The sequence below is a fragment of the Cupressus sempervirens genome, chromosome 10, assembly GCF_028749045.1.
Source record: "Cupressus sempervirens isolate cs-2001-9-10 chromosome 10, ASM2874904v1, whole genome shotgun sequence".
Lineage (NCBI taxonomy): Eukaryota > Viridiplantae > Streptophyta > Pinopsida > Cupressales > Cupressaceae > Cupressus > Cupressus sempervirens.
In genome coordinates this window covers 808,565,602-808,588,907 of record NC_143127.1, presented here as the reverse complement: position 1 = coordinate 808,588,907, position 23,306 = coordinate 808,565,602, and the positions used below count along the sequence as shown (strand labels likewise).

General features: G+C 37.1%; 1 protein-coding gene across 3 annotated transcripts in view; it reads right to left on the bottom strand.

The window, feature by feature from the left end:
• The window catches only part of LOC149536396 (LIMR family protein At5g01460-like), a 120,994-nt gene that overhangs the window by 29,172 nt on the left and 68,516 nt on the right, over positions 1-23,306 (bottom strand). For all 3 annotated transcript variants that reach the window (XM_089806861.1, XM_089806860.1, XM_089806859.1), the window contains 2 exons: positions 5,963-6,025; positions 5,791-5,855 (listed from right to left, as the gene is read on the bottom strand). In XM_089806861.1, the coding sequence (XP_089662987.1) occupies positions 5,791-5,855; positions 5,963-6,025 (128 nt within the window). The remainder of the gene's footprint in view (positions 1-5,790; positions 5,856-5,962; positions 6,026-23,306) is intronic.

The following is a 23,306-nucleotide window of genomic DNA, read 5'->3' as shown; positions in this document are numbered from 1 at the left end:
GAGGGTTTTGCACCTTTGTTAAAAAAAAAAAACTGATTCTTTTGATGGAGAAGACTTTTGCTCAATTTTCCCAAAAATTGTGGTTTTCTTTGCCATTGCTTTGTTGGTTTTGACGAATTTTTTTAAAATTGTGTTTTTTACCATTTTTGCCTCATAATGAATTTTTTTAAAAAAATTTTAAACAAAAACATGGCTTTTTGTCTTCCACAAAATTTTTGGACTTTTTTTTTATAAAAATTGTACGATGTGTATTACAATATTATAATGTTTCTTTAATGATCATCTTACTTAGTCTTTAATTTATTAGGCAGTTTTTGTTTCCATCTTTAGTTCACAATTGTTTCTTTTAAAATCAGCATCTTTATAGTATTGGAGCTTGAAGCTATGATAGAGATCTTTATCTCTAGGCATTAATACCGTTATGGTCACCTTCAACTGAAGAGGACATTTATAATAAATTGTAATATTAAATATAAAGTCATGTGTCATACAACATGCGTTGAAGCATGGAAATACAAAGAGTTACATTTAAAAATAAAGACTTATGATTTGGGAAATTCAGGAGACCTTCGTTTGTAATGTGAAGAGTTATAAATATTGCATCAAGTGAAGATGACTGTACACTTGAACATTTTATAATCAATAAAGTGATATCTTCTTCCACTGAACATTCTTCTTCACAACAAGGAAAGTCTTCTTCCAAAAATAATCAAAAGGGAAACAATTCCAACAAGAAGGAGAAGAAAACTTGTTCCTATTGTAAGAGGAATGGTCATGATGAACATGAGTGCAAAGATAAGCAGATTGATGAATTGGTCAAACAAGGAAAGTCTTCTTCCAAAAATAATCAAAAGGGAAACAATTCCAACAAGAAGGAGAAGAAAACTTGTTCCTATTGTAAGAGGAATGGTCATGATCAACATGAGTGCAAAGATAAGCAGATTGATGAATTGGTCAACATTATGAGGAAACACAAAATTGATGTTCCAAATGCATACAAGGATAAGGGATCATCATCCACTTCAAAGGGCAAGGGACAAGCTTTAGTTGCAAGTACAAACAATGCGGAGGAATGGGTACTTGATTCAAGAGCAACACATCATAGGGGTGCTTCAAGGGAGCAATTTTTCTCTTTGAAACCATCAAATGTACCTTACATCTATGTGGGTAATGATACTCAAGTTGAAGTAGAAGGTAAAGGAAATGTTGAGTTGAAAAATGGCGTCTTCAAGGATGTACTTCATGTTCCTAACCTTAGCACCAACCTTGTCTCTATCTATGAAATCACTCACTATGGATGTGGCAACAAAGTAGAGTTCCTCCCTGACACAATAGTGGTGAAAAATCTCAAAGATGATTCAATGGTGGTGGTTGGAAAGGCAAATCATGAGACTAGACTTTATTCTTTCTCACATTTTGTGCCTAAGTCCACGTCTCTTGCCTTGTTGACTCATTCAAACACACAAAGTAAACTATGGCATGAAAGATTTGGACACCTTAATTATCGCTACCTTCAGCAACTCAGAAGCAAGGAAATGGTCATTGGTCTACCTCAAGTCAAGTTTTTTGACAGTGTATGCCCAGGTTGTGAAGCAAGTAAACATCCTGAAGAGAAATATGACAAGGCGAAGTCTTGGAAGGCATCTGCTGTTCTAGAATTGGTTCATAGTGATGTAGCTGGCCCATTTCTAATACCTTCATTTGGTAAGGCCCGCTATGTTCTCACATTTATTGATTGACTTTTCAAGGTATACTTGGGTCTTTTTCTTGGTCATAAGAGTGAAGTCTTTGACAACTTTATCACCTTCAAAGCTCAAGTTGAGAAAAGATCAAGAAAAGCCATCAAGATCCTAAGGACAGATAATGGCAGAGAATATGTCCACTCCAAACTTATAGACTTCTGCACACATGAGGGGATAGATCTTCAACATTCAATTGCATACACGCCACAGCAGAACAGTGTAGCTAAAAGAAAGAACATAACCCTTAAGGAAATGACCACTTGTATGCTTCAACACAAGTCTCTAGCTCAAGTGTTTTGGGCTGAAGCCATGTGTTGTGCCAACTACATCCAAAATAGAAGTCCGCATAAGACCTTAGATGGAATAACACATTTTGAGGCTTAGCATGGAAGAAAACCAAGTGTCAAACACTTCAAAGTTTTTGGTTGTCCGGCATGGGCAAGGATACCTCCACAAAAGCAAAAGGCATTAGAACCACAAAGCAAACCATGCATATTTGTTGGATATCCTGATCATCTCAAGGCATACAAACTAATGGATCCAGAGACTCATGAAATCTTTTATGAGAGGGGTGTTCACTTTGAAGAGACATGTCCAAGCTTGGCTTCTTCAACTCCTCTTTCTTCCTCCTTCGTGGATAGTGATTATAGTGATGACAGTAACTCGGAAGATGAGATTCCTCCAACTTTGACTCGCAGGACACCACCTCCGCAAGGTCAACAAACAATTGAGGAAATTCCTCCTTCTTCTTCCACTAAACCTCGTTGGTCACAACAAACTCTTGATGCAGCACATTCATTGGTGGAAAATCCTTCAGACACTCGAAGGACTAGGTCACAACACAAGTCATTTCCACATGCATATATAGCCATTGTTTCAAATCCACAGTCTTTTAAGGAAGCATCAGGGATTCCAAAATGGGATAAGGCTATGGAGGAAGAATATAATTCCTTGATGAAAAATAACACATGGGACTTAGTTCCCCTTCCTAAGGGAAGAAAGGTGGTTCGATGTAAGTGGATCTATCGAACCAAATTTGCAACGGATGGAAGTGTGGATAAACATAAGGCTAGACTAGTTGCCAAAGGTTTCTCGCAGGTTCCAGGTATTGACTATACAGAGACTTTTGCACTAGTTGCCAATATGAACTCCCGTCGCTTGACACTAGCAATTGCTACAGCTCAAGGTTGGGTTGTACACCAGATGGATGTTAAGAGCGCTTTTTTGAATGGTGATCTTCATAAGGAAATTTATATGGAGCAGCCACAGGGGTTTGTACAGGATTCTACAATAGTTTGCAAATTGAAGAAGTCTATTTATGGTCTAAAGCAGGCTCCTCGGGCTTGTTATGCCAAAATGGATTCCTTCCTCCTCTCAGCAGGTTTCACCAAGTATCACTCTGATTCGAATGTCTACATACTTCAGAAGGATGACTCTCACTTGATACTAGTGCTTTATGTCGATGACTTGATTATTACAAGGAGCACTTCATCCATCATTGACAGTGTCAAGACCTCTCTACAGGACAGATTTGCCATGACAGACTTGGGTTTGCTACATCACCAAACCCTTCATGGAGGTCAAGTATACTCATTTGCGAGATCTCTTGGGGGTGCGAGATGTTGCAGAAAGGGGAGTCCCTTGACTTCTCTCTTCTTCTTTTGGGAGGGATTTTTTTTCTCTTATGAGGTCTTCTTCTTTCTCATCTTCTTTATTGTACTTATCTCTCTTTTTGGAGGAGGGTTTTTCCCATGAGGTTTTCCCTCTTTCTCCGCTTTATGAGAGATTGCATTGCATCATTATAGCATTGCTTTTGTGCATGGGTACCTAACATGGCCTCATAGCCGGGACCCATTATGCATTAGTGAGCTTAAGTGAACTCCCCTAAGTTGCACTTAAGGGGGGGTGTTGGTGTAAATAGGTATTTAATATTTACACTTTACATAAGTTTACTTAGGTTAGTGCATTATTTTATTATTTTGCATTATTTTATTTTTTATTTTTATGAGACAATTGGGAGTTTGCGCACCTTTTTGAGTTGTCATATAGACAACACAGGAGTACGCAACTCTAATTATGCACATGGTGTCTACAACTCAAGAGGTTACATCATTTACTGAGTTGTCATGTAGACAACACAATTATTCGCACTCCTAATTTAGCCCATGTTGTGTACAACATTGATGTGCGTGTTACACCTTTGTAGGCTTGTCCTCTCATCATCGCACTTACTTCCGTGCTTAATGGAAGATAACCCATATCTAGTGGACATGTGCCTGATTGTAGGACTTATCATGATGTTGATTCCAAGGCATTCTAGATGCATCTCAAAGGACTTTATATTCAAGCACTCCTAGTGTACTTGTACATTGTATTGAATACTATACAGTTATTCTAATCATACTCTGGTCTAATTTGTGCTTGTGTTTTGAGTTCCTTGGTCTTGAGTGAATTCTGCCCTAAGGCAGATTGTTACAGATATTTGATAGTGTTCAATTGTCTTTTGTTATCCCCAGGTACTATAGTGCAGATGTACTTCGCCTTCCAAGTAAAGTGCCACCATTTAGAGATGCAGAGGTTGCAGATGGGTATAAGAGGGCACTAGCTAAGATATTCCAAGATCCAGAGATTAAGGCAAGTGTGAGGAGTGAATTTGCTGCCTTCAACTCAGGTGAGGATTTCCACCCTATTGCCATAGCAGACCGAAGCCAGATGGGTGCCATCAAATGGTGGTACCTTCATGGGCAAGCCTTCATGTACCTCCAACCTCTTGCCATAAAGGTCCTATCCCAAGTAAGTTTATAAAATTAAGCTTAAGGTTAACACTCTCAATTCCTTGAATTTATTATTTAATTTATTTATCTTGATGGTTGTATTGATGATTTTTAATTTCTCTTTAGGTTGCCAGCGCTTCTGCAATTGAGCAGAATTGGAGTACTTACTCCTTTATCCACTCAGTCAAAAGCAACCGGTTGGCTCCAAAAAAATCAGAAGACCTTGTGTTCATTCACAACAATTTGTGCTTGTTGTCACGGAAGGATCCTAAGTACAAGAAGGGGCCCGAAAAGCTTCGGGACATAGCACCTGAGACTCCTGATTTAGATATGACCATCCGAGATCTTGCTAGATCCACTTTGATTGATGTGGATGATGAGGAGGAGGATTATGAGTTAACAATCCCCTCCACTGCTAGTGGGTTGGGTTCCTCTACTAATACAGATGTAGCACTTGCAACTCATCAGTACCCCTTTGATGCGGATTTTCTTGAAAATCCATTTGATGATTAAATCAAAAACTTTAGTGTTGACTCTTGACTCTTTTATGAGTAAATCATGTTACAAACTTTAAGTTTAATGATCTATATTTTGAATGTTACAAACTTTCACTTTTAGTAATTCAATGTGAATGTGTTGATTTTCTTTATAATCATGAAAATAGATTAATTATCAATGTCATTGATCAAGTATACTAGATTCATAGATGCCTACTAGAATCATAGATTCATACTATGAAATGATTTAGTTTTAGAATTATATATATTTCTCTTATTTTTTAGTATATATAATGCACATATATATGCACGAATCCTCCACGAATCATAATTGGGGGAAAAAAAATCCCAAATCCACGGATCTGATTCACGTGCCCAAATCAGATTCGTGTCACGAATCTGCAACTAAGGATTTTTTTCATGGCACAATTTAGAACTAGCTTGTATTGCAAGTAAATTTATTCCCTCTATTCTTTTCATTCTAGCCATTTAGTTTCCGTGTTTTATGAACCTTATTTTTCACTTGTATGGCTATTTCCATATCTATCTGCTTCTTAAAGAAAATTAGAAGATAGTAGGATGCACACAAAAGACAGGTGTACTAAAAAATAATGGTATACAAGCTCAAGAAAATGCCAAGATACATGAACTATAAACAAATCCTCATTAAAATGTGGATTACCATATTTATTTAAGAGGAATGAAGTAAACTACTGCATAAATATATCAATATTATGAGTATCAACAACCAATAAAACAGTCCATTAATCTTCTTACCCGATAATTCCAATTATCAGTCTTCCTAAATAGGTAAGGACAGTTAAGGCCCAAGACACCTCTGCCTGGAGAAGCAATAAAAATAAAAATCTCAGTAAGATATACACTATCTTCAAAGAACCGGGCATCCCAAGACAAATGAAGTACTGACATATATACTTTTGTTAGTTACCTTTTCCCCCTGGGGATACATCTCCTCTAGCCCTTTAACATCTTCTTCTAGAAAAAGAAGCTCCTGCAATTATTAGTATTAGTGTGGAAAAAAAAACGAACCTAGACAATAACATACAAGATCTAAAAGGCAACACAAGTGCGATCTAGTATATAATTTTGAGGGGCCTTTTTAATGTCAGTCATCAATAATTAGAAGTAAAAAAAATTAATTAGAACAATTGTTCATCAAATACTGCATGGTAAAAATATAAAAGATACAGGCAAGATGCTAATGTGAACATGGAAGATGATATAAAAAAGCAAACCAACATCATGCTCAAACAATGGTTGACAGAATGCAGCAAACCAATCCGTAATCACGTAAGGTGGTTGTACATTTCATGCCAATTCAATATTTACCTGTGTATCTTAGTTCTTTCCATGATACGATATAATGCTGACCTATGAATATTTTTGGCCTTTCAATAGCATCAATTTTACTAAATTAGTAGTTGTTAGAAATTTCATAATGAAGCTTAGTGAAGCTTTGCATAAACACTATTAGCACTAATCATTTCCCTTCTCATTAATGGATGCAATGCTCATACTCAATCCTAAGCTAAGAAATGAGATCTAACATAGTTTTTCAGTCATTTTGGTTGTGGTAGAAGAAAAGGTTTCTTTTGGTTCAAAGAACCTCTTCTTCTGAGTGGCAGAATTTGGTAGGGTTTCAAGAAACCAGGACTTTCCTGAACAGGTGGTTAAACTGAATGACAATACATCTTATGCAACAGACATTGCAAATTAAAACTTCATTAGGAAGATGGATAGTACACCCTTTTGTGCGCAACATCTGGACACACTGAGGCAACATGTTTTATCTGAAGAAAGAAGGTATTCCAAACATGGTCTAATCTAAAGTTCAACTCTTTTTGGCTGAGTTTAATTGACTTGCATGCATGGATTTATAGCTCACGGAAGTTGCATCTGAAAGGTGCAGTTGAAAAGTTTCCTAGTACCCAAGGTTTCCATGGAAGAGAAATATTTGGTATTTCGCAAAGGTAGCCATGTGCTGATTATTAAGCTTTGATATCTACTAGCAAACCTGCTAAAGAGAATTTTAGTAATATCCATAAGGGTGTGGTTAAACTGAATGAGAATACATCTTATGCAATAAACATTGCAAGTTAAGACTTCATTAGGGAGATGGGTAGTATACCCTTTTGTGCACAACATCTGGACACACTCTGAGGCAACATGTTTTATCTGAAAAAAAGAAGGTATTCCAAACATGGTTTAATCTAAAGTTCAACTCTTTTTGGCTGAGTTTAGTTGACTTGCATGTGTGGATTTATAGCTCTTGGAAGTTGCATCTGAAAGGTGCAGTTGAAAAGTTTCCTAGTACCCAAGGTTTCTCTGGAAGAGAAATATTTGGTATTTCATAAAGGTAGCCATGTGCTGATTATAAAGCTTTGATATCTACTAGTAAACCTGCTAAAGCGAATTTTAGTAATATCCACGAGGGTGTAGTTTTGAGTCAATTTATTTCTATCTATCCAGCAAAAGGTGGTCATAGTCACTATATATGGTGGCTAGAATACAAATAGAAATAGATATATCATATGGATCACCAGATGAGGTTTTGTTACGGAAGCAAAATCTCACAGTGAAAACATTCCATTCTGCAGCCATCAGAGTTTTCTGTTTCCAGATAGGCCATATAGTAGTGACTTGCAATGCTACTTAATCTTCTCCTAAAAATTTCACCTGGCGGAAAAGAGCATGTATGGACATTTATCTGTTAACCAGCCTGTTCCAGACCCTTTATGTGATTCAGCGAGCTCCTCTCTGAAATCCCCTTTGAACTAGTCTGTAAATCATAGATGTATGGTTTAAAACAAGGCAAACTTGGATATGGCAAAACATCCTGATAAAATATTTTGCTAAATACCTCAGCAGGAACAGAAGGTTGTGGGTGCCATATGTTACCTAAAGAGGTTGGTTAGGCTACACTCAATAAATTGCTACAACCTTGTCGATCCTTGGATTGGGAGATGACATCAGTACTAATTTCCCTACTCTCTCAAAATCATCCATTGCAGAAATGACATTGGTGAATATGATGTTATCTAACATTCAGAGTGCTTCACCCAAAGGCTAAAGCTATTGAGGCTCACACTCCTGTTCTACATCCATTCGAAGTGGGGAAAAATTATAAGTAATCTAATCTGTCCTATACAGAAGTATGCAATTTAGGTGGTTTGTTTCTGCATAAAATTAATCAGCCCCAATCTGTGTCTCTGGTTTCGTCAGAATTTAAGGAAGAGGAGGATATTATCTAATGAACATAAGAGTCCACATTTCCTGCAGAAGGAAATTTAGTCCTAAGGTCTCATAAGAAAGAATGATAATACATATAGTTCAGAATTTTATTTACTTCTAAGTACAAACCACTCTTGCATGTGTTTGCAAAGGTTCTCATGTTTAGTTTCTTGTTGGAATGATGGTGTACTCCATAATTGATCCCCATATTTTATTCAACAACACACATAAATTATAATGCAACTATTTAACGCCTAAGAAACCTAAATTCCTTCATTCAACTCATCTTTAACAAGAAGCTTGGGCTTAGGGTAAGAATGCATAAACATTAAACTAATTCCAAATACAAATCACATATAATAAAACTACATGTTTATGCAAACTGTCATCTTCAGATACTGAAACCATGTGTATTTCAAACTTAGATATACTGATCCCTGAACCACGAGAGGAAAGAATAGGACTGATATGTATATTCATGAAAATATTCCATGAGTGAATAGAATTGCTAGCAAAATACATAACAAAACAATAGAAACAATGCGTAAACAAAGATTTATAGATTTTGGATGAGGATGAGGATGATGATTGGATACAATTTGATCTTATGCAATGGAGGAGTGGGGTTGATTGATTTGCAAGAGAGGATGAGAAACTTTTAAGTGGCTTCTTGTGATTGGTGCAAGTAAATAGGGAAAAGATTGGGTGCAATGAAGGGTGGTAATTTTCTAGATTTTGATGGAGGATGAGGATTGGAAAAAAAGGTCATTTAAGAGCTTTGTACATTTGAAGCCTTGTGCAAGATTGACTCTGTTTAAAATAAACAAAGTCACAAAGGAATGTGCAAATGATTGATAAGTTGACTAAACCTGATTTACTTATACAACTAATCGTAAATTGGATTTTAGAAAAAATTATTAAAATATTATATTGGGAGAATGATTGATTTAATTACATAAATGTGATTTTATTCAATTGTGGGAAAGTTAGGAAAAAGGCTAGACAGTTAAATTGACTCAATAAATAAATGTGATTAATTTGATAAATGTTGAAAAATGGTTAAATTTATTAATCAAATAATCGAGATTTATTTTGTTAATGTTAAAAGAATGCTTAAGTTGATTAAATTAAATAATAATATTTATTTAATTATTGTTGGAAGTAAGATTGCCAGATAGATCCAATGTAATGTTGGCAAAAGGTGCAAGAAAGCATTTTAGGTATCTACCAATATAACGAATAAAATTGGTACGTACATACATAATAACATGTTAGTTTCTTGGGCTATACACAAGCCATAATGTGCTCAAATTACCTAGAACCCATGAAGCCTACTAAATAGTTGTACATAACAACATTGCAATATCATTAAGCATTGGAAACAAAACAGCCAACATGTTCAAGGATTTGACAGACCTTTTCTCATATGCTTTTCCACGAGGATGCAAACCCTATTATCAAAGGCCAAACTAGTCAATAACCTAAGATTTATCTATACCATTTCATGATGACTGCTGGTGATGACCCGCACCAACCGTGTCTCACTTACCAAAGACCTTTTGAGAGATTCGTGAAGATTGAAGCAGAAAACCTATAGCTGAGGAACATAGCTTAGACTTATCCGAGTCTATTGCAAAACTAAAACAACTAACAGAATCCAACATGACTCTCTCTTCATCAATTGTCTCTAATACTACAGGCATTAGATCGGATCTTGATTCTATTATCGGTCAACTAGTGGAACTGGACTCTATCAAAGAGAAACAAACAAAGATTGTGGAGAGGCATTCCTCCCTATGGATAGAAACCGAAGATAAGGTGAAAACTTGGGCCTCTTTGTGCAACTCTACTGCTGTTGCACCCTAGTCAAGCGTTGAGAAGTTGGTTCAAGGGAAGATGGACGATGAGCATGTTAGGCGGGCTTGTGAATTGAACCTATGGGTCCATGGTCTCCCTCCACTATTGACCCGTTTGTGGCTAGTTACTCTTTTCTCATGGACCAGCTTGGTATCTCAAATATCACACTTGACAGGTGTTGGGTTGGACCAAACGACATTCTCTTTATCCAATTTCTCTCCCTTTTTGACAAGTTACAAGCTCTTAGGGCGAGGAAGTTATTCCCTATTCCCACTAAGATTTATTTGGATGAGGACCTCACAAAATCCTAATGGGTTGAGTTGAAACATTTCAAGAGCCTCATGGCTAAGGCTAGGCACAACGGTAAGTGGATAGTTATTTGTAACCTTACGACAGTTATTCCTGATTCTCCTCATAGTGGTTGGGACTCTTGGGAGTCGAGACAGACCACCGAGGCCAAATAACGTTCCCACCAGCAATAGGACAAGGGCCGACCCTCTTAGTCTCTCTTCTTGTCAACTGCTAGAACGACGACGACTCGTTGTGTTCCCTACCGGGTCTCCTTCATGATGCTATTGGTTCTACATTTATCCTAGTTGTCACTGAGACACATGAGAGTCTTGTATGTCCTCTTCGAGGTTATGGTAGATATCAGTGATTATCTATTTGTAAGGAGGCACATGCTTCTGGTGACGTTTGGGGCTCAGGGGGTGTGGGTTGTTTGGTTAGAGATGATCTCTTCAGTGCTACCTCGTTGATCCACTCTTACGTCTATACCAAATTCTTGTGGATTTGTATCAATCCTACTAGTCAGTGTTAGAGGTATATCTATATTATTGTATACTACTCTTTGTCTGCTTCTTCGCATGCTATTCATAGTGTTGAGGATGGGGACCCTTTCTTGGACTTGATTGAGTGCATCTCTAAGTTCACAGCCATTGGCAACATCATTTTATTAGGGAATTTAATGCCCAGTCCAGAGATTTGCAAACTCCTATGCACGATCATCATTCTTATTAGACTTGTACTTCAAAGACAAATCCCGCTAGCCTGGGGCTTCAACACACCTCGAAGGATAGTCAAGGGCCACTCTCTATATACGGTCATCATCTCCTCTAGCTTTGTGAGTCCTCTGACCTAGTGATTTTGAACGACCTCTCATGCTTTCATAGTCCTAAGTTGTTCACTTGTTGGCCCCATTGTGGGGGTGCAAGTGTTGTGGACTATGCCCTCAGTTGTGCCTCCTTTATTTCCTTCATCTACTATTTCACCGTCACCCGCCTTCCCTTGGCCGACCACACTCTCCTTAGCCTCATGCTTTGCTTCTCTCTCTACCTTTCGCCTCCCCTCTCCCACCCCCATCGACAGCTACCTGCACCCCTGTTTGCTTCCACTTCCTCGAGAGTGATGGTGACCTTGTCCTCCATCTCAAACGGCTTCTTCACCCTGGTGGTTTCTCCATGTCTAGCCAAATTTCCCCCATGTTTGACCTCTTGGCTGTAGCGATCTAGGAGCCTACTCTCCCTTCCATTCCCATTGCCCCCACCACCGAGCACTTTCCCTAAGAACCAATGGTTTGATGATGGTTGTAAGTCCTTCCACCGTCACTTGTGCTTTGTTTTCTTATCTCACTCTGATGATTTCATAGCATTTGTCGCTTTTACAGTCATTCCTCTGCTACAAGAAGTGGTCTTTAATTACTTCCTAGTGTTATTCCCTTTGTGACTTTGTTGTCTAGACTTGTCCAGACTCTACTAATGTGGCGTATTATTAGATATCATCGGCTCACCCCTCATAGCATTATTCTGGCCAAGTTCGGGACTCGTCCCTTCAAGTTGGTTGCCATTTTTTATCTGATTTGGTTTCTTCAACATGTTCGTGGCTTTGTGAACTCTATGGATGACCAACATAGATACTCATACTTGGATTATTGTTCCTCAGTCATTGTTGCGAATTCTAATCTGACCTCTTGTGCCCGTTGTTGGTTTGCATAGGCTTCTTCATTGATGAGCTCGATTTGGATCAATATTGACCACCTCCCTCCCTTCCAATTCTTGCTCGATGCTCTCGCTCACCTCCTCCCCTCACAACAAGACTTGAACAAGCATGTCAAACTTGACATATATAGACAATACATTAGTACGACGTGGTGTAACCCTGCTAGGGGGTTACATTTGAAGATGGCCTTTTATGCTAAGCACTTCCTTGATCTCTGGGATAGTATTATTGTGCGCCCTAACTACTTGTCTCGACGTTGGTGCCATGCCTTATGCATCTCCCTTACGTCCTTCAAGGTTGGCTTCCACCAACTTTGAATTCAAACAAATCATCACATTGTTACAGAGGACCGGACTTGTCATATGTGTACCTTGGCTATAGCTAAGACAAAGATCCATTTCATTTTTCATTGAACCACCTACTACGAGATTCATGGGAGATTCTATTGCTTATTCAGAGAGTGTAGTTCCCTTGCGGCCTTTTTTAGCAACATATACCAGAGATGCCTCGCACTGTATCTCAGATAGACTATGCAGTTCTGTGACCACATTTTGCATCTCTTATTCCCCCAAAGAGAGGCCCCAATTCAGCTAATCACCACTTTCTTCTCTCTCTCGTCTCCAGCACATGGAACCAAGCAACCATCTTGTGCTATCGCCACAATCACTCCAGACCTGTGAGACCTCATAATGGTTATATTCGTCAGCAATACCCCCCTAAGTAGCTCTCGATGGCAGCAAGGGGCCCTTGCTCTCCCTAGTCTGTATCCTTCGGTGCTTGACTTCTTTCAGTCTTGGAAGGACCTCTAGTTCTTGCCTCATTTGTTTGCTCCGTGCTTCTTGATTTCTTGTTTTCTCTTTTTCAAACATTGTTTGGTGTTCTTGTAGCTGGTTGTCTTTCATCTTGTATGCTTTTTAGTTCCATAGACCCTTGGGTGGTCTTTGGTTGGACATTAATAAATTTATCTCGTCTTGTCTTGTCTTGTACACAAAACCGAGGCATACCAAGGCCATATCAAAATGCATGAATCCTATAAGATGTGAAATTCCAAACATTAAACCATTTAACAATGATATTTGGATGATCATGCAAAGAATCACCCTTTCTTAGGGAAACATTGAGTATTGACATCCCACCATCCAAGGATGCAAGGAACACCCTTGAGACAGTTGTACCCGACCCATAGTCTTAATGTGGTTTTCCTGAGTTCCTCAAATCACTCCAATAATATTCGTACAATTGGTTTGAAACGAGTTTCCATCATAGGAAGGATGGGTTTACAATCTAATAGAGTGCTTTTTAGCCTCATCATTACTCATGCCTTTGATTTCTGGAATAGAATATCATTTTGTCACTAATTGAAGAAGTTAATGCAAGGTTCCAACTGAAGGGAATCATCATTGCAGACACCTTGGAACTAAATTGGTAAAGGTGAATTTTGACTGTTTTAACTCATTCTACCCCTTAATGTGATTTGTACTTAAGTATACATCACAATCTCTTTGAAGAGGCCATAGGCACCTACATATGGATTCATGCAACTCAAATAGATGTTCCAAATTATCAATTACATGAGAATAATCCAGAGATGTAGCAAGAAAAGAAAATGGTTTCTTTGCAATCATCATGAGCAAAAGAGGGGAGAAACATTGGATAGATGAAATTCATGACATTGGTATGTTTGTACTAAAGTATATGTGATTATTGAATGTTTTAGACAAAAAAGACACTCATTTGACTTTGCGGGGTGTTTTCAGACAAAATATATTCTAGTAGACGGGTGGGACATGGGATCAATAAGCATCACTTCACGATTTGTTACCTTGACACAAAGAAGTCCCTTGAATTGTCATGTCCCTTTTCCTATATATATATATATAATAATTATAATAAAAATCAAATCAATTTCAATTCTAGGCAAAATAGGGCTCAAGACTCCTAGTCAGGAAAGGTATATTTACGAGCACTGATTCTTCATTTTGCGCAATTTTTTGTTTGAGTTTCAGTTAGATTTCTTGTCAAAGATGAAAACTACTCCAACAGGTTAGGATGAAATCCCTTATCTCTTCTCTTGCGCATTCAATTTAGGGGTTGCAAGTTCAGATAAACTGGAGATTTATGTGACAACTGACATGGAAATTGCTAATTAGGTCACCATTTCCTTGAGGAGCTTATCAATATTAAATTAGAAAGTTATATATTAGAGGTTAGGGCACTGCCATACCTGCAAGGGTGGATTTATATTTATTTCAATCCTCAGGTGATTGATTGCCACTCAAGTTGGAATTGGTGCGTTATGATTGCTGGAACAATTTCTTATCGTTTTGAGAAGTAATACAGTATTCTGGATATGGACGAAACTCAAGCTCAGTGTGGCCCCAACAAGGCTGAGTTTATGTGAGTTTTATGCCACTACAACATGCAAAATCAAATACTTCGTATTCCAGGATGAAACACCAAATTCCCAACTCTCTCTTGAATAAAGACACTTCTTATGCTAAAATTGCAATGAAAGATCATAAGGTGGCTTTAGGGTTCCTTTTGGTGCTGGATACTTGCCTGGTTGAAATATTATGATTTATTGGTATCATAAGGGGACTTACAATGTTTTCTAAGACTTTGTCAACTTACAAAAATTAGCTTGCCCTTCATATTTCCGAATGTCAACATAAAACACCAAAAGGATGACTGCAGTTTGTTTCTTTGGCCCGACATCATGATTTGCGGTAGCCCTACTAGTGATCATTTTTTGCTACAATTTTTTTTTTTTAAATCATGTTTTCTACAATTTTCTAAAAAATCATAACTATTTGCTATTGTTGGGTCACATGATTTTTTTCTAACCAAAACAATAATTCGAATCTGGATTTCAGCAATAGACTTCTAACCTTTTTAGGATTCTATTTTTTTAGCCCTAAACCTAATAAGGGTTTTCTAGAAACTTTTCAAAAGAAAAAAGAAAAAAGAAAGTTTTTCTTTTCGACTTTTTTTGCGGGTTCATCTAGGTTGTTTTCTTCTCAAATTCCATTTTTTTTAATGTGTTTTATCTGCCTCAATATTTCTATCTTCACAAGGTTGACCAATAACCTCTATTTTGGTGATCTCATCTTTGACCAACATTATGTTTGGATGGAAATTAGGGATTTAGTGGCTATAATTATAACACCTTGAAGCAAAATATAATGACAATATTTGAATAGCATTGTCATGTTGTGATCATTTTGGGTATAGAAAGACTTCCTACAACAGACCATAAAACTCGAGATAAATGGGATGAATGTAACATTAAAGTTACTCAAACCTTTAGTTAAAGATGATCAACTCCCTCAAGTGTCTTCTAGTAAAAATGTTGAAGAAATTTGGTACATCTTGAATGATCTTTATGAGACGTCCAACAAGAGTTGTGCTTTCTTTTTGAAGAATATGTTGTTTTCTACAATGACATAGGGGAAGACATCTCTCCATGCACATCTAATAACAATCAAGGATCAACATGACTAGTTAGAGGCTATTGGTCGCATGATGAAGGAAGAAGATATGGTTGTGATCACGCTGAAAAGCATGCCCCAATCTTACAAGCACTTTATAGAGATTCAATATCACTTCAACATTCTCTACTCTTTGCAACAAGCTTCTACAACAACATAGATGGAATCAACAATTTGGAACTTGTGCAAGTTCCTCATCCTCTAAGCAGGTGATGTTCCTAGCACAAGCCTCAGACAAGAACATAGGTACACCTTAGTTTCCCAAGTAAAAAGGCTCACGTGAACCTTTGACATCTGCCAAAAAGATGAGTGTTCATTGCAATTATTGTCAAAAGTTTGGTCAAATGAACAAAGATAGTAGGAAATGGTTGGTAGTCACGCAATCTTCACACGAAGGGTCTTAGCATAAGGCCCCAGTTGCTTTGTATTCACATGAGGAGACAACCTCCTTTGCATTCTAACTAGCTAATCTTGTTGGAAGGTTTTAAGAATTTTCCCCAAAATTTATTTGGTGGGTTTTCATAATTTCTTCCCTCTAAAATTTCAATTGGGTTTTACCGTTTTTCTTAAAAAACAGAGTTCCATATTCTCTAATTCGTATCTCTGTTTCTCTTTTGGTTTTAGTTGATTTTTCACCCCAAAAATTATGTTTGGTTTTGATCAATTTTTCACCTCAAAATTTGTGTTTGGTTTTGGTCAATTTTCCACCTTAAAAATTGTTTCTAGTTTGTCATATGCAAGTTTGTGTGGGATGTTATTTCAAGGATTTTTGTTTGTGGGTTTTTACTTTAACTGAAAAAATGATGCTTTGTACTCTTCAAATCATGGTATTTTGCAATTTGTTTTGGGGCAACGTGCTTATCTCCAATAGGTTGGAAGATTCCGCAATTATTCTCAATGTGTCTCTTCCTACTTGAAGTCTACTTCCACAAAATAGAGCCCTACTTGAAATCTACTTCCATAAAGTAGAGGTCTACTTGAACTCTTCTTCTTAGATGACTACTTTAATTAGTTAGGCGGATATTGTAGAGTCCTACTTGAACTCTACTTCCTCAAAGTAGATTCCTACTTGAATTGTACTTCCTCCAAAAAGAGTCCAACTTGAACTCTACTTCTAACTTACCTTCTTGTGCTACAATTATGAACACCCCCTCTTAGAGAGGAAGGAATTCACCACCACTCCAAGCTTGTCTCAAAAGAAAACAAACTTCCCTTTTACAATGGGTTTGATGAGTATGTCTGCAACTTGTTCCTCTGTCCACATATACTAAAGCTTAATTGCTCCCTTCAAGACCTAATATGCAATGAAATGACATATGATCTATATCACCCCCTGCCCAATTAGAATCAGAATAACCTTGCAACTTCACCACATCTCTACAAGGTATTGCAAACCATACTCCATTAGGGCCCATTTGGTTGCTGGAATATAAATTAAGCATTGGCATTCAAAATGCTGGCTTTGGGATTCTAGAATTTGGAATCTAGATTATGATTAGGGAATCTAATTTGGGACTGTTTGGTTGACCAAGGATTCATTGTGAGAATATAGATTTCCTCCGTTTGGTTGCACATTGTGGAATTGGAATACTAGCCAAAATAACATGCAAAATATTATCGTCTAGCTATAGCATTATCATCATGCAAAAAAATTCAATACTTATTTGGTTTGTTGAAGTCCAAACATTTTTAACAAGCATAAAAAGATTAAGTCATGTTGAAAGTAAACATTATCATAATAGATGAGGATGAGATTGTACTAATGGATACTAAAACTTTTATGACTCTTGTTCTATAAAAAAAATACCATTGATTATAATTCACATAATTACTGATATGAAATATGTATATTGTTCAAGTCTTGTTGAATGAATCTAAATCACAAGAATTGATGAAATACGAGTCAGAAACATCCCATTAAAAAAAAAAATTTGTAGAGATCCAATAAAAAATTTGATCGTCACAACATTCAAACTCATAGGTGCAGAGTCTAAATGCTTATATTAAAATTTTACGAAATCTTACCTGGAAACACTTTTACGCCAGAAAAAAATCAATAGACTAGATTGTTTTTGTCCTACTTACGATTCATTTAACTGAGAAACAATGTATGTGAAAAAGTTATTTCACCAAACTTTTTTGCAGTAACTAACGAAGCGGATTAGGCAGAAAAACCCTAATAAATTACTCAACAGTGGCAAATATATGAGCAAGTAATAGTGGAAAATTTTCTCCCCATTTAAAAAAATTAAATTTCAAAAATTAGTGCAAAAAAAGGTACCCCGAAATGGGCATCCGGATGTCAAACCCAATTAAATTTTACTTTAGTTGAAATCCTCATTTTAAAAAAATGGGAATTAAAATGAGAATTCCAAATAACAAGTATTTTGAAGGAATTTGGAATCCTTGTTTTGGGGGTCAAATGGGGATACCGGATTCCACTTTTTCCCAATTCCAATTCCGATTGTGTGGACCCAAACAATTGATTAGAATTTTTTAAGAATTCCGAATGCCAATTCCATTCTAATTCCAGCAACCAAACAGGCCCTTATGCCTTGCAAATATCTGAGCATGTGCTTTGTTGCAATCCAATGAACTTGCCTTGGCTCTATACCATACTGACTCAAGGTGTTTGCAGCAAAACAAATGTCTTGTCAAGTGTTGAGGAGATGAATCAATGAGCCAATTAATTGCCCTATATTTTATGGAACCTAACAATTATGAATTCAAAAAATTAACCTTCTTCAAGCTGGTTACCATTGGAGTAGCCATTGATCTATAGTTCTCCATCTTGAATCTCTTAAGGATTTGTGGTGTATACTTCCCTTGTCCAAGAAAGGTCTCTCTCGATCTTTGCCAAACCTCAAATCACAAAAAGCCATGCATCAACCCAATGTCCATCTCAAATTCTGCTACCAAATCTGACTTGCACTCAATGATCGGCTTCTCTAGCCCTATAAGAATTAAGTCATCCACATAGAGCACCAAGATAAGGATCTTAGATCCAACTAGTATGAAGTATATGTTGGAATCTAAGTCACTCTGGTGAAGACCATGCTTTGCAAATAGTTGTCAATCCTGGAGTACCATGCCCTTAGAGCTTGTTTGATGAGTCCATACAAGACTTTCTTAAGTCTGCATGCATGTGACACTCTATCATGTACCTCAAACCCCTGTGGCTTCTCTTTATATACTTTTTCCATTGAATCCTCCACCCTAACTCTGAAGCAATGGATATCACAACTTGAATAGAAGAATATCTAGCAGCAAAAGCAATGGTCTCCGTGTAGTTCGCTCCCTCTTTCTGAGAGAATCCTCCAGTCACAAATCTTGCTTTATACTTCTCCATATGGCCATTTGTTGCATGTTTGATTTTGAACAAACATCTAGAAGTCACTACTAACTTCCCCACTAGTCTTTGCACACATTCCCAAACATCATTCTTCATGATGGAGTTATGCTCCTCCACCATGGCATTTCTCCACACCTATTAGCTAGTTGCTTCCTCAACATTGGAAGGTTTTGAGTCTATGATGTTGGTCATTGAGGCCATATATATCTAAAACTTCTATGGAGGCCTACTCTCCCTGACTGAAGTTCTGGGAGCCTTAACATGTTCTCAAGCATCTCTCAAGGTCTACTCAAACCATCTAGGCCTCCTAACTAATTCAAAAGTGTCCCTCTCTTGAAGTTTGTCCCTTTGTACCAGAAGTTTATGAAAACTTCTCCTCTTTTGTATCCTCCTGCAAATCATCCACTGCAACTATGGGTTGATCATGAGATTTCTTGGAGGCCAAGTCTTCTTCAAAATTGACATCCACACTCACAACTGCCTTCCATTGTGTTGGTGTAAAGACCTTGTAGGTTGTTGACTCTTTGTTGTATCCCACAAGAATGCCCTTCTCACCTAAGGGGTCCAACATTGTCCTCTTCTCCACAGCCACATGAATATAGAGTGGACAACCAAAAATCCTAAGATGTCCTATCTCAAAGTTAATACCGGCGAAAGCCTCCTTTAGGGTATTGTCCTCTGAAATCTTATGAGGACTCCTATTTTGTAAATATATGACAAGTGCATGCTTTTGTCCATAGAAACAATGAAAAACTCTACTCATGGATCATGGTCTTCACAAAACTGATGGTAGATCTATTCTTCCTCTCTGCAATCCCATTTTGTTGTGCATTATAGGCAATTATCTTCCCCCTCTTGATTCCCGCATCCTTGCAAAAATCTCTAAACTCATTTGAGGTGCACTCACCTCCATTGTCTCATACCTTAATCTTCTTCTCTGTCATATTCTCCACTTAAGCTTTCAACTCCTTGAATAGACCGAAGGCCTCATCTTTAACCTTCATGAAGTACATCTAAACCTTCCTAGAGAAATCACAAATGAAGGTGATATAAAAGGATGAACCATTCATCGATGCTACTGACATGAGCCCACAAACATCAGAATGTATTAGATTCAAAAACTCTTTAGATCAAGTCTAATTGTTGGGAAAAGAAGCTTTGACATCTTTGCCAAGAGCACAACCTCTACACACCCCATGTTGCTCCAAACTAAACTCTGGAAGTTCGGTAACCATATATCTCAATATAGGTAGTGCTTTGTGATGCAAGTGCCCCATACTTTTGTGCCACAACTCATACAAGCTCTCACTGTTATGCACCAATGCCTGAATGGAGTTAACTTGTACCCTATATAAGTTGCCTTCCCTCTAGGCATATAAACACTTGTCCTTTCTGGAAGGTAATTGTATAACCCTTGTCCTCCATAACAGAGATGGACAACAAGTTCTTCTTCAGACCAAGTACATACAACACTTCTTCAGCATCAATCAATCCTCCTAACTCAAGCTAGCACTGCACAATTCTTTGTCTCTTTACTACATACAAGGCATCATTTCCAAGATCCATAATGATCCATGAGTTGTACTCAAAAAGTTGACTAAACAACTCTTGTGCTTTAGTCATGTGACAGGAGGCACCACTGTCTAGGTACCAAGTACTTAGAACTATAGTGTTAGTTGAAAGGCACACTGGAAAAAATCATTCCCAAACTATGTTGCAAATTAACTCAACTAAGTCTCTATTGTTGCTTCTACCACTTGTTGTGTCTTCCTTATGCCTTTCTTCTTCTCTGGACACTGAGAAGCATAGCGACCTTGCTTATGGCAAACAAAGCACTTGATCTTGCTCGTCTTTCTTCTTTTTAGGCTAATGTCCTCCATCATTGTTACCTTTCTTAATAGAAGATTTGCCTTTGCTTTTCTTAGTCTTGGTGATGAGGGCCAAGTTTTCATCACCACCTCCTTGCTTGTTGCATCTAAATTTCTCTCGAGTCCCCTCCTTAATACAATCATCTCATAGCCTCTGCCAATTTGGAATGTTTTCTCAAGCACAAATTCTCTTCAAAAATGGTTCACATGACTTTGTGAAACCATTTAGAGCTACATTCACTAACTCTGCATCCATGATCTTTTCTCCAACAGTTGTAAGTTGGTCGCGGATTTGTGTGATCCTCATAAGGTATCTGGTAACGATATCAGATTTGGTCATCCGACTCTCTCAAAACTTGTCCTTTAGAACAACCTTCTAATTCATATTGTCACCCTGAAATAGACCGACTAAGGCATTAAACATGTCCTTTGCTTTCACTCTTTCTACTATATGTGGAATCAAGTGATCCTTTATAGCATCTAGAATCACCCTTTGTCCTTTAGTGTCCTTATGCTATGATGTTTGAAGTGCAAGATATGTTCGTATTGGAAGAACCTTATCCACATTCTCCCACAAGTCGCCCTTTCAAAAGCATTGTTACTCTTGCCTTCCATGGCTAGATTTTTGAAACTTGATCTAGCCCATTCTCGAACCTGAGACTGTTGGATGCCATATATGTCTTGTGCTTTTCTTTTAGACTTTAAAGCTCTGATACCACGTTAATTTATTAAATCCAATATCTAGGTAAATAGATCAGATCTTGATTTACTCTACTAGATTTATTTAATGAAATAAAGCTGCAGAAAAGTATAAAAGCAAAACACAATCATACATAGTTCATATGCTCTTGAATTAGTTCATCATTCAAAATAACTTCAAAACTTACAAGGGCTCCTAGTACATGGTAAAATGGCTCTAAAACAAGTAACAAACAAAACAGCAAACATGGATTATACTTTGTATTGCTACCTTCTCCTTTGTTGTTAACTGTTGTAAAACTTCTCTTGTCAGCCCTACTAAAAATCAGAAATCTCTTTTCTGATTTTCTCTCTCAATGTCCTCCTTCAGAAAGATAATTGAGTTCTATAATAGACCTCAGCTTCCTTTTATAACAGCAGTTGGAAAAAGTAGACTCCTACTTGATGTCCACTTCCACAAAATAGAGTCGTTCTTGAAGTTTGCTTCCATAAAGTAGAGTCCTACATGCACTCTTCTTCATGTGTGACTGCTTTAATTAGTTAGGTGGATAAAGTCCTACTTGAACTCTACTTCTAACCTATCTTTCTGAGCCACAATTATCACCAACTAGGACAAGAGCACAAGAACAAGTTCCTTGTAGTAGGGATTTGTATTGTGTAATTTAACCACAAGTAGTATATGTTCTCCAAGAACATATAGTGTGTAATCTAGCCCATTAGGCCTTGATTTACCCTAAAATTCCCATCTAGGGTTTGGATTATGTTGGAAAATGACAATTTTTAATGTTCCTTGCTAGGAGAATGCCAATTCCCAATCATTATCATACATCACTTTTAAATTAAGAAATAATCACTGGTCAATTATACATAAGCCCTAATTCCTTACTTCTATTAAATTAATAGTGTAATGTTTCTAATGGTCATCTTTAGTATGTTTAGTTTTAGTAGATAATTTATATTTCTGTATTCAGTTAATGATTGTTTCCTTTAGAAACATCACCTTGTGCTTTTCTATTTAGGAGACTTTGTCTCCATTGTTTAAAATACCAAACCATCATTTTCTAATTGTTGCCTATAGTGAGTTTAGTTTTACTAGATAGTATCTACTTTCATATTCAATTAACGATTGTTTCGTTTAGAAATATCGTCTTGTACTTTTCTATTTCATGAGACTTCATCTCCATTGTTTAATATCAAACTATCACGTTTAATAACTCCTCTCCTAATCAATACCCTAAGGAAGATGAGGGAATCACTATGCTAGGACTCAAAAAAAATCTACAAGTGGACTCCCTCAATGTTCTTACACATCTCGGGACCATCCCATCATGTGGCTGAAATACTCCGCCTGTCCCTACACAAACCAACCTATCTTGTTGATGGTAATTAGTGATATATATATATATATAATTCAGATTTAATTATTATTACTGGATATATATCAATACATACATACATACATACATATATTACCAGGTATATAATAATATAGATATACATATGAGATCATATAATGGCTCTTTTATCCGTGACCGAATTCAGATAAATATCTTGTACTTCAGCATTGACTCGTACAGCATACCAACAATGCTTGCAGCAATTAAATATGACTATTTTTCTACTGTTCACTTCCTTGTAATGAGTACACCAATATCTTCTCCCTTCCTGATCCTTCAATGGTCCTCAGTACTGAATGTGCCTTATTATCTCCTATTTGATTCTTATTGTGTCATCTTATTAATAATGAGTTCTAGGCCTTATATGGGTTAGTTGTTCAAC